Source organism: Pelodiscus sinensis, chromosome 14 (assembly GCF_052426305.1).
Source record: "Pelodiscus sinensis isolate ZL-2025 chromosome 14, ASM5242630v1, whole genome shotgun sequence".
Taxonomy (NCBI): Eukaryota; Metazoa; Chordata; order Testudines; family Trionychidae; genus Pelodiscus; species Pelodiscus sinensis.
The window spans coordinates 40673051-40689294 of record NC_143065.1 but is presented as its reverse complement, the minus strand read 5'-3'; the positions used below and the strand labels follow the sequence as shown (position 1 = coordinate 40689294).

The following is a 16244-nucleotide window of genomic DNA, read 5'->3' as shown; positions in this document are numbered from 1 at the left end:
ATATGCATAGGGGCGGCGGACCTGGTGATCTGGAGCATCCTCTCGGAGCTGGGATTACTAATTGAATCTACAATGCTATAAAGCATGCAACTTATTTGATAGCTGTTTGATCTGTAAACTACATGAAATTCTGGTTGCTGGATGCCTTTTGATCTAAATTAGTCATGGCAGTATTGTATGAGCCAAAGCCATTGAGGGTCACCCTAGAGGGGTCGGGTTTATGACACTTCTTTTGTAGTGGTCCAGAAAGGTTTGCGGGAATTCTAACACATCTGCAGTTGCTTTGTAAAAATAACGTGTGCTATCTTGCAGGGTTATAAAATGCGATAAAGATCCTTTAGGCATTTAAGGGGCCTTGTTTTCAGAAGTAAATCCTCTTGTGGTCAAGACGGCGCTTCAAAATGAATGAAGGTCTGAGAAACAGTCAAGATATCTTTTATTTAGGGCCTATAAACGAGCCAGACTGACTTTCATGCATCAAGGGCTGATCAGCTGAAATCAGTAGGGCTGGTGTCACTGAGCTCGTGTCCCATGTGTCATGTGAGCTGTTAAATATTGAAGCTTGCCACGTGGGTTCTCGGCCCAGGAATCATTTCTCAAAAAACATATTGAATTGGCTTTCAAAAATCTACGTTATGACATAAAATTCTTTCCCCGCCTTTATAACCATATAATCAAATCAGTCTTTAGTTGTAGCTTGCCAGCTTCCGTAACTCTTCGTTAATGGCAGTGTTTTTGGACACGCTAAGATTTCCTCCCCAGAACAAAAAATCTTGCAGGACTTAGTGTAGGGAAGCAAAACAGGGAGGATGAATCATTTAAGCAGAGCTGGAAGCTTGCATTTCATCCGGTGTATTTAAGACATAATTAGCAATGCCCAGCTTTCCCATGCTAAATAATTTATTCATTGCAACACTGAGAGTGGTAGGAGCCCAGAGTATTTATAATCAGAGTCAATTAGCACCATTAGAGTGTAACGTTAGAGTGCGTATTTTTTTATTAAATGAGCGTTGCCTCCTCTTTCATGCTCTGTGTTTTCAATATTTGCTCCGTGCCCTCGGTTTTTCTGTCCGGAGGTCCTTGGCGAAGTGTGGATGGGTCTCTCCAAACTTCGTGTGGTTATTTAACTAGATTTGCTTCCAAAATTGCAGTAAAAAGCAGGACTGAGAGTCTCCATGCAGGAGTAAACGCCAGTATCATTGAGGATTTCACCTGTAGGTTGCCGGTTCAAATTCTCCCATGGTTGGTATGGACTGTCAGTCAGTTCCACTGGGGATCAGATTTTCAAGTCACTTGTGGCCAGGGGTATGTGCAAGTCGTGCTTCTGAATTGAACACCTGGTTCCTGAATTGTGGGCCCCTCTGGGGACCAGGGGAATCAACAAGTCACCACTCAGTGGAGGTTGCATCTGCCCACCCCTGGAAGGCAGGAAGCTTGTCTCAGTCTCCACGTCTAGCTGAATGCAGCCAGCAGTGGGGTGTGGAGCTAGCCAGGCGTTTTGGCCTCACTCTAGTGCCATGTGCTTGGGAGGGGGGCAATGGCAGAGCTCCCTGCTGGTGTTTTTGTCATTGCTTGCTGTGGATCACAGCAAGGAGGAGACCTTACAGAAGCAGCAGGGATGCTAGCGCCAGTATCAGTGGAAAGCAAGGGGTAGCAAATAACATGGTTTCTCACCGTGCGCTGGAAGCTGGTGGGTTATTTTTAAAACCTAAGCCAAAGTTCTACCATAGTAAATCGTGCGTGAGTGCAAAACCTGAGCCCCCAGCCCTGTGCAGCTCAGCCCGACAGCAGGCAGGCTGGATTACGAGTGCCCAGAGAAGCCCCGCCTCCTCCCAGCACATTCACCCACCAACTCAATCTTGCCCCAAGTCCCCCGGCTTTGCTTAAGCCTTGACACGGATCAGGCTGGGGATTCCCCAACAGAGGAGAGACTTGGGTGGCAGAGAGTGAACTCCCTCTGGGCTCTGTTGGGAGCAAGGAGGGTGGCAGGAGCGGCCGGGGAGGCCTGCGTGGCGATCCATCTAATCCCTGGTTGGCAGAGGGGCCAAGGGTTGCTTTAAATCACACTTGGGCCATTTTGATTCGTGACCACCCCTGAATCAGGCTCCCCCCCACACCTCACCCCGTGTTGCTTCCTGCTCTCAGCTGTGCGGAATAGCCGGGCCTTTGGCCCAGAACTGCGCCTTCAGCTTTGGAGCGGTGACATCACTGTTTACGGTGTTCTGGGAAGGAACAGATGTTGGGCATCGTGCCTCTTTCTCCCATGCCCCGAGAGGCCCTCTGGCAAAACGAGGCAAGGCCAACCCAACTCCTCCTGCCTTTCGGGGGAAGCGGAGATAGCTCACTGCCTCCCAGGATCAGGCCGGGAAGCCCTTCGTTACTTTCTCCAAGAACTCAGTCTCTTTGCTGAAATGTCTCATGTCCAGAGAACGGTAGCACCCCTGGGCTATCCTGTTTTTGAAGTGACAGTGCAGTGCGTGGCGGGGTCCTCTCCGCAGCAAGACGCTGCCCCCAAGTCTTCAGATGTAGCCGATTTGACAAATCTTGGCCGGTTCCGAGCGAAAGGCTCATGTGGAAAATTCATCCTTTGCGGTTGGTGACAGGGTTAGGTTTCAAAACCCGTCCAGTAAATTCCCGTGTAATCAAACTGGGTAATACGTTACAGGTCAGTAACCAGAGCAGGCCCATAAAACTTTATTAGCGGCTTTGGCAAATTCATTGCATCCCCGGTGCATTCAGTCCAGCTCCCAGGAGCCGGCAGGAGAAAATCTCTTTCCCTTCGTGGTGATTCAGGGGACTGGCTCCTTGTCAAGCCCAATGTCTGAGTGCGGCGTTAGCAGACAGATACATGCTGGAGTCCATCCTGCAAGGTAGCAAGCCTCTTCTGCACAGAGGTCGACAGGTGTGGTCCGAATCCAGACATCCCGGAGCAGTTTGGCCCCAAGTCAGAACTTTGGCACTAGTGGGCTAACCTCAAATCCGAACTTGGGATCAGTTAGGCTCAGGATAAGAACTCGTGTGGGTCCAACCCTTGGAAACACACAAGGGTGAAAATGACAAGAACAGGCTCTCTCCTTGCCAGCAATATAGGTTCTTCTTGGGACGTGCTGGGGTGTGCATTAACTCTGGGATTGAATCTACACCACGGCTCTACATCTGGAAGGTGCCACCCGTTGCTTAGCTGCAGGACAGCTTGTACTTTCACTGGGGTGGAGCACCTGCTCTGCTCCAGTTAAGGTTGGGTAGAGTGCTAGCATAGACCTGGGAGCTTAGCACAAAGAGGGCACAGTTAAGGTTATTTTGTGGGGGTATTATCCGAATATACCCTGGTTTTCAGAGGTTTGCGTCAGCCACTCTCCATATCCTGGAAAGGTGGTCTGGGGTGGGCAAACTTTTGCTCTTTGTTAATGACATTTGGGACATTTATTTTTTTATCAAAGAGACTATTAAAAATTGCTTGGGTGCCACATTTTTCTCCTGGTTGATTTTGCGATAGGCAGTGAATTAAAATAAAAAATGGTTTCTGCTTTTTCCTCCATTCTCCTTAGTTATTCAGCTGAATTACCCATCTTTTAATAATAGTTAAAAACTGCCTTTTATTGCTGTTTCATTTATTTTTTGAAAGGTTTTTCCAGGGCGCTCCTTGTCCATAGCATCAAAGCACCTCACGGACATTGCAGACTCTTGCTAGCCATTCAGAGAGGCAGGGAAGTAATACTCCCCACATTCAAAGGAGAACACCGAGGCTCAGCGTGATTAAGTGACTTGATTGAGGCTACACATGCAGGATGTCAGTGGCAGAGCTTGGAAGGGAAGCCATGTCATTATTAATTATATTACAGTCGTCCCTCAAGGCCTCAATCAAATCAGGGCCGTGTTGTGCTGCACAGACATGTAGTGAGATCCTGTGCTGATCTTCCTGCCTCAACAGTCAAGACACAGAATGGGTGAGAAATAAGTGCTCTTCATTCCCATTTCACAGATGGGAAACTGAGGCCAAGAGAGACTCGCTCAATATCACACATAAAGTCAGAGGTAGAGTTGGGAAAGGAACCTTTTGTGAGGGTTATGAGTTTAAAAACTGGGATCCCTGATGTAGCTGTTCCATCCATGGCCTGTGTTTTTGTTCTCCACAGACGGGAAGCCTATTTCCACGGAAGTGATTGTGTTAGGTCGGACAAACCTCCTCATTCCTCAAGCACAGCCCCATCACTCCGGCGTGTACGTCTGTCGGGCGAACAAACCCCAGACCAGGCAGTTTGTTACGGCGGCGGCAGAGCTGAGTGTCCTCGGTGAGTTGACAGAATAAACATTGCAGATGTAAGCCCCTCTCCGGATAATTGCTTTTCTCTTAGACTCCCGCTCAGAGGCTCCCCCAGAAGCGATGCTCGCAGCTCCCTGGCTGTGTCTAAGAGGGGAACGTAATTAGAAGAAAGCCCTCCGGTCCCAATTATTCAATCGGTGCGTGGAATAGTTCTCGGTGGCATTATTACCATGTCATTGTTTTTTAACGTACTGAGGCATTTTTATTTCTTTTTGCAGAGTTCCCCTGTAAAAATCAGAATGCGCAACTAACAGCCAAGACTAGGGACAGGGAACGGAGGCTGCGAGTAGATATAGATTTGGGGGGGGCTAGTCTAGCCCAGCAGGTTTCAAACTTGTTTTCTCAGAAGAAAATTGTGGATGTCACAACCCAACATAGTTTGACTGGAGTGTGGGCTCCGGGGTGGGGCTGAGGAGAGCTTTGGGGCATAGGAGGGGGCCAGGGCTGGGGCAGGCCAGGTGGGGCTTACCTTGAGCAGCTCCCAGTCAGCGGTGCAGCGGGGGTGCTAAGGCCTCTTCCTGCCTCTCCTGGCACCGCAGACCAGGCTGCGCCCCAGAAGCAGCCTTCAGCAGGTTCCCAGCCAATGGGAGTGCGGAGCTACTGCTCAGGGCAAGCTCTATTCCCTCCACCCCCTCCAAGCCAGGCCTGTTGCCAGCCACTTCTGGGGCGCAGCGCAGTCTGTGGTGCAAGACAGGCAGGGAGCTGCCTTAGCCCCCCCCACTGCTCACCTGATCCCCCTGCGCCCAACATCCCATCCCTCAGTCCAGGGTCGTGACCCATCGTTTGAAAACCACTGGTCTACCCTACGGTGTACTGGCAGCTGTTTCTGACACTATGTGGCCTGGGAGGAAAGGGCTTGTCTTGGCTTTTTCTTTTACATGTTCATTTCTCTGCTCTTCCTTCAGCGCCTCCCAGCATCACCCAGTCCCCCGAAACCATTTCCCGCACCCGCGCCAGCACGGCCCGGTTTGTCTGCAAAGCAGAAGGGGAGCCAGCCCCCGTCATCCATTGGCTGAAAAACGGCGAACCCCTCCTCTCCAACGGCCGTGTGAAAATTCAGAGCAGCGGCAGCTTGGTGATCAACCAGATCGGGCTGGAGGATGCCGGCTATTACCAGTGCGTGGCAGAGAACAGGCTAGGCATGGCGTGCGCCACAGCCAAGCTCTCGGTCATCGTGCGAGAGGGCTTACCCAGTGCTCCCAAAAAGGTGTCGGCTGTCTCCCTCTCCAGCACCACCGTCTTAGTGTCCTGGGAGCGCCCCGAGTACAACAGTGAACAGATCATTGGCTTTTCCCTGCATTATCAGAAGGCCCTGGGTATGTGCTCGCGGTTTGCGTCATTGGGGTTCGTCACCCCCACGGTAGAACAGCAGCGATAGCACCAACCCACGTCCTGCACGCCCCTTTTGGGGCTTGCGCTTCGTTCTTTATTTTGTAGCAAGATCGTGTCCAGACAGAAGGGCTGTTTGCGTGTTCTTATCACGTCAGACAGGGTGTGACCAAACTGGGTGTGTTCAGCCGCAGCCTGGAGGCAGTGGCATTCTGGCGTTTGCAGCCTTTTCTTTGCTTGTCTCTCGTGCTATTGTCTTCTCCCTGCTAGGGGCCGATAATCTAATGATTCAAAGGGGTTTCAAAGGTCTATAGTGCAGCAGTGTTTTGGAAGCTCAATTTCTATGGCAGATTTGTAGCTGCTCCCCAACTCTCCCATGCACACTTGTTAACACTGGTGTGATACTCCTGGGATGGAGCGAAGGATTCGGAGCCTGAAGACCATCTCTGTCGTTGCACGCCCACTTTTGCACATGCAGTTCATTGCACCCGCCAGTTTTGCACGTGCATATTGGGTGTTTGGGTGCCCATCTCCCCATTCTGCTTTTGCAATGCAGTTGGTTGCATGAGCAGAATGGGCTGTGCACAAGTGGAAGGCTGGAATGAAAATTTGAGTTTGAGTGTCTCTGGGGGGTGCATGTTCGAAACAGGCCCTGCTGAACCCCACAGATGCAATGAAGAAACAACCATGTTGGGATTCTTATCTGGCATCCCAGCCAGACTAAGCAATCTCCCACCTTCCACACCTCTGCTACGTCCTCCGGATGGCTGTGAAAAACTGAGCCATGAGTACGTGAACCTCTACAACGTGCTCACTCAGACACTCCTGAAAATTTTACTCTGCGAGATTTATAGGAGCTTAAATCCCAGAGATATAGGCACTTCTGAAAACGTTGCTGTTAGCCTGTCTTCTGTTCTGACCCTGGTGTGCTTTTGATTTTGTGTACCACATTTATTATGACCGATGAACCTCTGAAACACCAGAAAAATTCTTGGTGCCAAGAGGCAACGACAATGGCTAAAATGGTCAAACTCAGGTCCCAAAAGCGAGGCATCAAAATCTACAGTTGAGGGTCTGGCGTTCAGAGAATTTCTCGCAGAACTTCCCACTTCTGTGGATGTCGGTGGGAAGCAAGAGCTCAGCTGAAAAATCAAGTGTCTGGTGTAGGTGCCTTAATATGGATTTAGGTGTCAGTTAACTGTGGCCAAAATGTTCGCACGTGGGCATCTAATGTCCCAGCTCAGAGAGCTCAGTGCTTAAGATATGATGGAACGTGACAGAAGAAGGTGGTAGACACCAGGGAGGGTGGCAGAGGAAGGACCAGAGTCAAGCCATAATGGTTTCAAAGAGGGAAAGCTACAGTGTGTTGGCCTTGTGGACGAGCAAATTTTGAACTTGACAGGTGTCTTGCTTCCTACTTGCTGTACTGATGATGGGTTTGTGCCTTGTCTCCAGGAACCGACAATGTGGAATACCAGTTTGCTGTCAATAATGATACCACTGAGCTTCAAGTAAAAGACCTGGAACCCGACACCAATTACGTTTTCTACATGGTTGCATACTCCCAGCTAGGAGCCAGTCGGACGTCCTCTTCCGTTATCGTGCGGACACTGGAGGATGGTGCGTTGAGTAGACCTGCACTGACTGGGGTTTCTGAAAATGTTTTCAAACAACCAATAAATCAACGAGTAGTCCTGTGGCACTTTAGAGACTACAAGCATATAGAATCCTGAGCTTTCATGGGTAAGACCCACTTCATCAGATGAGTTAGGGTATGTCTACACTGCCACCGTAGTTCGAACTAGGGTGGCTAATGTAGGCATTCGAACTTGCAAATGAAGCCCAGGATTTAAATATCCCGGGCTTCATTTGCATGTTCCCGGGCGCTGCCATTTTTAAATGCCCTGTAGTTCGAACTATCTGCCCGCAGTTACACGCGGCCCAGGCTAGGTAGTTCCAATTAAAGCTCCTAATTCGATCTACCATTATTCCTCCTACAAGGTATATTTAAATCCTGGGCTTCATTTGCAAGTTCGAATGCCTACATTAGCCACCCTAGTTCTAACTAGGGTGGCAGTGTAGACATACCCTTGGAGTGGAAATAACTGAATCCGAGAGAGAGAGAGAGAGATAACACAAAAGAATTACAGATTGTACCTCCGTTACCGAGGCTCTCCAGTTTGGCAACATCCATGGTCTGTCTGGGACCAGAGAGCCCGGGTATAAGGAAGTCGGGCTACGGGGCAGGAGTTGGGGGAGGGGCAACAACTTAGCCAGGAGCCTTGTGTTGAGGGAGGGGCAGGCAGCGCCCTGCAGCCAGGTGGTAGGGGGAGGGCCAGCAGCAACTGCAGAGCACCGGCCCCAGCCACAGAGTCCGAGGGCCTGCCGCAGCAGCCACAGAGATCCAGCTGTAGCGCTCCGGTCCTGGCAGCAGCAGCTGTGGAGCTCTGGCCCCAGGAGTGGCAGCTGCTGAGCTCCGGCCTGGGGAGCCACAGCTGGGTAGGAAGCAGTGGAGCTGGGCTGGAGTCCTAGCCAGGGGCAGCACGGGCCATGTTGGGAGGGACCTCCCCTTGTTTGGGAGCAGTCAGGTTCCAAGGGTGCCCGAGGAGGGAGGTCCAACCTGTACCTGTCAAATTTAGGACCTGTGTTAATGAAGCTAATTAAGTGGGTTAGATGTTTCCAATTCATAGCATATCCATAGCAATTCTGCATATTCATGTGAAAATGCAGATTTTAAAGTCAGGGGAAATTGGCTTTGTAGTGCGTTAGCTAGTTAATGTCTTTATTCAAGCCTAGGGTAACAGGGTCAAATTTGTAGATGAATTCCAGTTCTGCAATTTCTCTCTGTAACTGGCTGGTGAAATTCCTTTGTAGAAGATTGGCTATTTGTACGTGCACAGTTGAATGACTAGGTAGGTCAAGAAATCGTTATGCTTCCACAAATGGAGACATCACAAAATGCCCTACACAGAATGGCATCAACTTGCAGAAATCAAGGTGTATTGCTAATGTGGCTTGTTGCATCTGGGTATTTATTTAGGCTTTTTGTTCATGGAGGGGGGACTAGTGATCTGCGGAGCAGCAGAAGGCTTTAGATGTTATCTTGCTGGCTTCTGATCCTGGTTCAGTTGCCACACAGGCACCGTTACTTGCATTGCAGTCAGCCATTCTGGATTTTACTTAGGCATCAGTGATTTCACTCTGCGTGAACTTGATCCAAAGCCCATTAAAGTAAATGAAACGACTCCCATTGACAGCAGTGGTTTGGGATCAGGCCTGCAGTCAAGTTTATGTAAAAAATAACATTTAGCATTTCTATCCCCTTTCTTTCCAAAGCAATTTATGCACAGTATAGACAGAATGCTACCAAAAGGCACCCACCCAGGCATAGAGGGCACAGGCCAGCCATCCCACAACATGCTATATGATAGTGGCATTAAGGGGAGTTTTGGGCCACATACCAGGCAAACCCCTTCGGTTATGGGATCTGTCAAGTCCACACATGACTTGTAAAGTTTAATCTGAAATCCACTCATATAGGGCACGTCTACACGGCAGGGCTAAAGTCGAATTAATCTAGGCAACTTGAGCTACATCGGTTGCGTAGCTGAAGTCGAAATAGTTTAACTCAGCTTTTGGCGCTGTCTATGCAAGCCCTGCCTGCTCCTGTCCAGCTGGTCCTCGTGTTCCGTTAGACTTACCCAGTCGAGATGGACTCCCCCTGAGGTGCAGTAGAAGGTTAATTGGCCCCTCATGAGCCACCGTAACCCCGTCAGGGCTGGCATGGAGCGCACTCCCCATCACATCCTGCCTCGGAGTAGGAACGGCTGCCTGGAATACAAATCTGTAGTTCCAGGGAGTCTTGTGTTTTTTCAGACCCGATGCTTAGATCCGTGAGCCTTCCCCCGTGGCCTTCAATCTTTCTGTTTCCGTGGCAAAAAACTGAAAGCAGGCAGGCCTGTCTGAGTCCAACTTCCCCATCCGGAGTGGAAGCGGGAGCATTTCTGAGCGTCGGCAGGGTAATCTGTGTTTACATTCGGGAAGCAAACGGATAACGGGACAGCGAAATGCCAGGAGAAGGGGTCCAGCTTGGGCAATACTAAAGCTGATGCCAGAACCCCTGAAGCCCTTTGGCTCAGACCTATGCGCTCCAAAGTGGAGCTAGTCCCTCCTCCGGAAGCAGCGTGTGGCTCTTGGTTTGGGTGTGAGGCGAAATCTCCTCCGTGTGTTGCTCCTGTCCTAGTTCCCAGCGCTGCTCCTCAGCTGTCTCTGTCGAGCACCACCCCTGCCGATATCAGAGTGACGTGGCTGCCGCTTCCACCGGAACTGAGCAACGGGAAGATCACGAAATATAAAATTGACTACTGTACCCTGAAGGAAGGTGAGGAGGAAAGGGGCTCTGTGGGAAGCCGAGAGGGGGTGCATGAGGGCAGTTCTCAGGAGTGGATGCCTTTAATGCTGGCCAAGGAGCTGGGCTGGGCCCTTTGGGAGCAGACGTCTCTCTTTATCCACAGGAGATGCACAGCTTAGAGAGCCGTGCCGCAGGCCTTCCTATACTGCCCCACCAACGTGTCTCAATCCGCCCCTGAAAGGGTGAGGCAGGAATTCAAACCCCAGAGCCAACCCGTGGCTGTGGATTTTGCCCCGTGGGCCTGTGGCCACGTGGGAGCTGGACTGAGCGTTGCATTTCATGCAGGCCAGCATCAGAGGGTAATTGGTGGGTGGTTTGGCAGGGGTTTAATGTTTCGGGGGTAGATGGGGAAGTGCAGTGGATGAACTGGAATTGGAATTACCTCAGATCATGGTGTCCTGGCAAGCCCATGTAACCACCATTGCCAGGTTTCAGCTTTGTCTGGCTTTATTTGTGGAGTTCGTACAATAACCCTTCAGTGGGGTCGTGGATGCTTTCTCCTCAGGGCCGGCGTCCCAGCCCCTATCGCGTTCCTAGCTCTGCGCCCGCGCCCCATGGCTGTGGGGAGGGGCTAGAGAAGGCGGCAAAGTGTCACATTCCCCTGGGTTTGCGCTGTGTTTATGTTCTGTGCCGTGACGCCTGCTTCTTGGTGCTCAGAGGTGGCGGCTCACAACCTGATGGGCCAGCGGGCAGCATTTGAAACGTCTGCGCCGCGGCATGTGGGCGTGGTGTCTGCACTGCTGCCGGGAGGTGGGATTCCCAGCATGGCCAGAGGAGCTCTGCTCCTGCTAGCGTGCCAAAAATAGCAGTGTGGATTTGGCAGCCTGATGGGCGGCTCCTCTAGCTTCCCAGCTCAGACCTACGGGATCAGGTGGGCATGGACTTGGGAAGCTACTGCCAGACCTGCTGCTTCGATAGCGCTGTTTTTAGTGCAATAGCGTGAGCAGAACTAGCCTGCATCTGTCTACGCGCGCTGGGGGACGCCTCCCGGCTGCAGCGTAGACCCTGCCTTAACGTTAAGGGCAGAATGCCCCCGGGTGCGCAGGCAGGATGTCATGTCGCTCCAGTGGAAACCACCAACCAGGCTCTGTTTAAAGCTTTAGCTAATGGCACCTTATAGCAGGGATGATCTGAGGAGACCGTGTTCAGATCTGGGCCTGGATTAGATTTAGGCTGGATTTGAAGGGCCACGACTCAGGGCTAAGGCCCTTGGTTCGTATCGGTTAATTACGACAAGCCTTTGGCTGCAGGGTTGATGGCGCCGAAATCTCAGGAGGAGCTCTTCTGAGATTTGTCCCAAGACATTGCGATGTCTGGCAGCTCGAATGATGGAAATTTCACCCCCTCAGCTGTTCCGGTGAGATTCCGGCTGTCTCCAGCTAGGAACGGTGGGGAGGGGGGAGTGCGTTGTGGAGCACAGACCCCTTCCAGTGCCGAGTGCGACCCTGAGTCACAGCAGGAAAGGGATTCCCGAGTCCCAGTTCCCACACGGGCCCCTTTCTCATTAGAAATCAGCCTTGCGCTGTTGCCTGACCGTGTGGCGTGGAGGGACGTTGGCCGCTGGGCAGAGCACCATGCGAGTCCCTCCTCCTCCGAACGTGCAGCATGGGGCTTGCGCTGCTGGCTCTGCGCCCCAGGGCACGTGCGCCCTGCTTGGAATGGAGACGTCTCACTGGCGTTCCCTTGGCTTTCGCAGATCAGATCTCCTCCACCGAGGTGGGCGCGAACGAGACGCAAATCACCCTGGAGTCGCTGCATCCCAATAAAGTCTATAAAGTGCGCATTGCGGCCAGCACCAGTGCGGGCTACGGAGCCCCGTCGGAGTGGACGCAGCATCGTACTCCGGACAGGGACAACCAAACTCACGGTAGAGGGCTGGGCGCGGGCAGCCTCCCTCGTTTCTCTGAGCTGGGGCTTGTAGCAGCTTCCCGGTGAAGGGGGGAGATCAGTCCCCTGGTGCCCATTTCACAGCCGGGGATGCGGAGGCAGGCAGACTAGATGACTCACTCAACCTCACGTGGCTTGTGTCTACCTGAGGGAATTGCCGCGCAGGGTCGCGGTTGCACCAGAACTCCTTCCCTAGTTTCCCATTTATGGTAGAGAACCAGAATTGTTTCTCCATGTGCCTTGCTGATGGGTCCTTCCCCCACCTCCCAGATCTGTTCAGGCTGCAGGATTAAAAACAAAGACTCATGACAAATGAGCATGGGGATGTTTGGAGGTGGGGAGGCAAAACGGACGTGCAGAGATGAACACAGCACCAACGGCTACCAGCCAGGCAAGGGAGCACTGCAGCTGACTCAGACTAGGGCGGGCAAACCCTCCCCCGCCTCTGTAGCTCCCAGTCTCTAGCTCTGCCTGCTAGATTGCACCCCCTTGGTATGTAGATGAACATCAGTTGCATTCGTCTGTGTTTAGCTGCTTGGCCCATGCAGGGATAGACTCATCACAGCGCCTCTGCACCAGGGGTGGACAGATCCTTCCTGTCCTTCTGAGGTGGAGAGAAGGAAGCCCCTTAGCAAAGCAAGGAAATTACTAACCTCTCTGGTCTGGGACTCTGAGAAGCCCGGCAGCAGAAAGCCCCAGAAGAGCAGTTGGCTGCGGAACCCCAGTGGCCATGGGTTGAGTCTCTGGGGCAGTAGAGTCCTTGCAGCCCGGTGGAGCCAGGAGCGCAGTGACCTGGGGACAGGGAAGCCTGACAATTTGCTGGCAGAGACCGTGCATCGGCAGAGGGGCCCAACTCCCCTGATCTGGCAAACTCCCCCCTTCAGGACCGGTGAGGTCCCAGAGGTTCCAGACCAGGGAGGTCTAACGTGCACTGAGCAGTTGCTGAAATGTGGGTTTCTTTCCTCTTGTTTTTCTAGTTCCATTTGCCCCGACGGAATTAAAAGTCCGAGCGAAAATGGAATCCCTCTTGCTCACGTGGCAGCCCCCAGCCAACCATGGCCAGATTTCAGGCTACAAGCTGTACTATCGGGAAGTGGGCACAGAGGAGGCAAGCGACGAGAGCCCGTCCGATGGCACAGAAGAGGAGAGCTGGGACGTGGGGCCCATAAAGCTCAAGAAGAAAGTGAAGCAGTATGAGTTAACTCGTCTAGGTGAGCTGGTTAAGTCTACTTCCTAAGGTGTGCTGGTGCTGCGGTTCCACCTGGCCATGCCAGGAGGTTGTGATCAAGAATTTCTACAAAAGGGCAAGGTTTTTTGGCTGTAAGACCTTCAGATGTACCCAGGGCTGGACTGAGCCATTCCAGCGCCCCGGGCAGATAGTTTAATTGCGCCCCAGGTTGGGGGAGGGCGTATGCGCGGCTCCGCCCCCACGCCGGCGTGTGGGGGAGGGCACACGGAGCTGGTGGCAGCAGGATGCACGTGCCTGACTCGGCCCAGCCCGGCTACCACCACTGGCGTGCACCCGGGGCGGGCTGAGCCAGGCCGTGCAGGGCCCCGTGGCCACGGGGGGAAGGGTGCTGCTGGCCAGCGCTGCAGGGAGGCCGCTGGGAGCTGCTGCAGCCTGCGATCTGGGGGCCAGGTGCACAGTGCCTGATGGCAGCTGTAAGGGGCGCTGCCCGCCCCTTACAGCTGCCATCAGGTGCCCCCCCATAGGTTGGCACCCTGGACAGCTGCCCAGCTAGCCCATGCCTTAATCCAGCCCTGGATGTACCATTGCGTCTTACAGAGTCTACAAAATGTACCCGCGTTCTAAGCTCCTCCCATGGATCGTTTTTTAGCCGACTGTTCCAAGGTGGAGTGTTCTGAGAGCGCAAGGGGCAGACATTAATCTCTGTCTCTTTCAGCTTCTCGTAAGACCCCCTGTCGGTGCAGGATCCAAGCGCTGCCTTATTTTCAGTAAATGTTTTTAAAATGTAGAAAATCCTGGCCGTGAACGTAGGAGCAGATGGTTCTTTAACCAGCGATTACCTTATAACTGGTGACAGGCACCTTGAAATGGTGGGAGTGTCCCTACATTCTTATCTCATAACTCCGGGCAGAACAATCACCTATCTCCGACCTATATCATTGTAAGAACTTCTCTAATGCAGCCAAGCTTGTATGTTACTTACGGTACTAAAGCTCCTGATTAAAATACAACCCTGAATTAACCCTCACCCACCCCTCTCTCGTATTATTTCCCCCGTTTTACAGATGCAAAAAGCTTCAGAGTTGGCCGGTCAGAGAATGAGTCTGGGATCAGCTGCAATTAGATCTTTAGCTAAACTTTAGCTAACAAGATGCTTGTAACCATTTATAACAACAGACTATTTGTATCGCATCTGATTATCCTAATTAGTTAATTAAGCAACTGATAAGAAATCAGACACGCCACATGTACTCTGGAAACAGGACTCTCTTCCTTCGTCTGTTTCCGTCCTCTGCTCCCTCCAACCACCTCTCTGTGTGGTTGTCACATCCTGTAAGTAGTTGGTTAATTACTAGACTCAGACTTACAGTATATGGGCTCTATGGGTGTGAACTTCGGCTGATATAAAATCAACGTTATTCCCTTGAAGTCAACACAGTTGTGCTGGTTTTCAGGAGCTAAGGATCTAGCCCAGGGTTTCCCAAGCTATGGGTCGCGACCCAAATGTGGGTCACCATTACATTTCAAAAGGGTTGCCAAGTGTCTCCCCAGGTGGCCCTCCCCCCCTCCCCCCGTTTTTGAATTGCCTTGGGTCACCAAGCCTTCCTGAATTGTCACAATGGGTCCCCAGCTGGAAAAGGTTGGAAACCACTGATCTAGCCCCATATAATCCAGCATTTTGCTTTGTTGCCAAAGGCCAGCAGTTCAAACAGCAGCCGGTGTGTGATGTACACACCTAGCATCGCGAGTGGATGGTTTAACAGTCTGAATACAGCACCGGAGAGGCTGACTTGTGTCACCACGAAATAAACTTCCCCTCCAGAATGGCAGTACAGCTGGGTCTCCTCGGAGCATTGAGACGGTGTTAACAGTTACATGTCGTGCTGAAGAATTTAGGTCTGGAATTACTGCACTGAGGAAGCCCACATCTGTACATCAACCCTGCGAGGATGGTGTGAATTGGTTCCAAATGCTCAGAACATCACTTGCCCGAATGTAGGGAAGTAATTACGGATGAACAACAGTCCTCTCTGGATGGTTTCCTTATGCCTGGGCTGCTGTGGATTAACTAGCGTAACTCCACGAGGAGGCTGAAATTTCTGCCAGGGGGGTTTCCTCTTTCCCTTTTCTTTGGAATGACGTGCTCCTGGATGCCTGGAGAAGGGAAGGAATAGAAGCGCCTAGAGCATGCCGAGAAGGCAGGAGTGTGAAAATCCATCCCCTTTGAAGCAGGAGCTTGCTCGTTTAGGGCTGGGCTGTGCAGCCCACGCACTGGGGCGTGCCCGCTCGCACGAGCAGGCGTAGCTTTCGGCGAGGTTATATGTGCGAGTCAGGAGTGCACGACGTGGACCGTGGGCATGTGGTGAGGTTATTGCCGTTGCGATACAGTTGAGATGAGGGGTGGGATGATAAGGAACTGCAACGTATTAAAAAGGGAACAGAGTTGGGAAAGTCATCGTACAGGAATTGGAAACAGGCCATTGTAATCAACCCACGTCTGTCATTCTGGGCTTAACCCTGAGACGTGCTGAGCACCAGCAACTCTCAGTGGACATCCTAGCTCTGACACTAGCAATTAATCACCACCACTAACAATGCAACAGCCACGGCCATGATTTAGGAGAAAAATAAACACCGAGGGCCAGTGTTCCCTCCAAGCTGAGCACTTGGGCAGGAGAAAATGCCACCCAGTTGATTAGCAGAGCGCCCGCAGCGTGTGTTTCTGGTAGCGGTGCACATCAGCACATGCCTTGGTGCATGTAACAAAATTTATTCTGCGCCTGGATGGAAAAAAATTAGAGGGATCATTGAGGTCCTGATTCTGTCATTGATGTTAATGGCTGGTGTGATATAATGGGGACTGTATGCATTAATGAAATCCTTGTATTCACTCTTTTATATTCGCTCTGTTTGCTTTGTTGTGTTGAAGGGCTGTGGTGTTCTGTAGTAACTCTGTGTGTGTGTGTGCCTGCCTCAGTTTCCCTGGGCACTGCAACATTATCTGGATGAGGAGGGGAAGGCTGAGCAGGACTCACTGTGGAAGTATGTTCAGTCTCTCATGTCCTGAGGACCAGGTGACAGCAGATAACACCTTGGGCCCAGGA

General features: G+C 51.8%; 1 protein-coding gene across 4 annotated transcripts in view; it reads left to right on the top strand.

The window, feature by feature from the left end:
- Window positions 1-16244, top strand: part of IGDCC4 (immunoglobulin superfamily DCC subclass member 4) — a 232508-nt gene that overhangs the window by 165067 nt on the left and 51197 nt on the right. For all 4 annotated transcript variants that reach the window (XM_075896896.2, XM_075896895.2, XM_006129178.5 and 1 more), the window contains 6 exons: window positions 4137-4292; window positions 5230-5640; window positions 7109-7273; window positions 9897-10034; window positions 11761-11931; window positions 12929-13162. In XM_075896896.2, coding sequence (XP_075753011.2) covers window positions 4137-4292; window positions 5230-5640; window positions 7109-7273; window positions 9897-10034; window positions 11761-11931; window positions 12929-13162 — 1275 coding nt within the window. The remainder of the gene's footprint in view (window positions 1-4136; window positions 4293-5229; window positions 5641-7108; window positions 7274-9896; window positions 10035-11760; window positions 11932-12928; window positions 13163-16244) is intronic.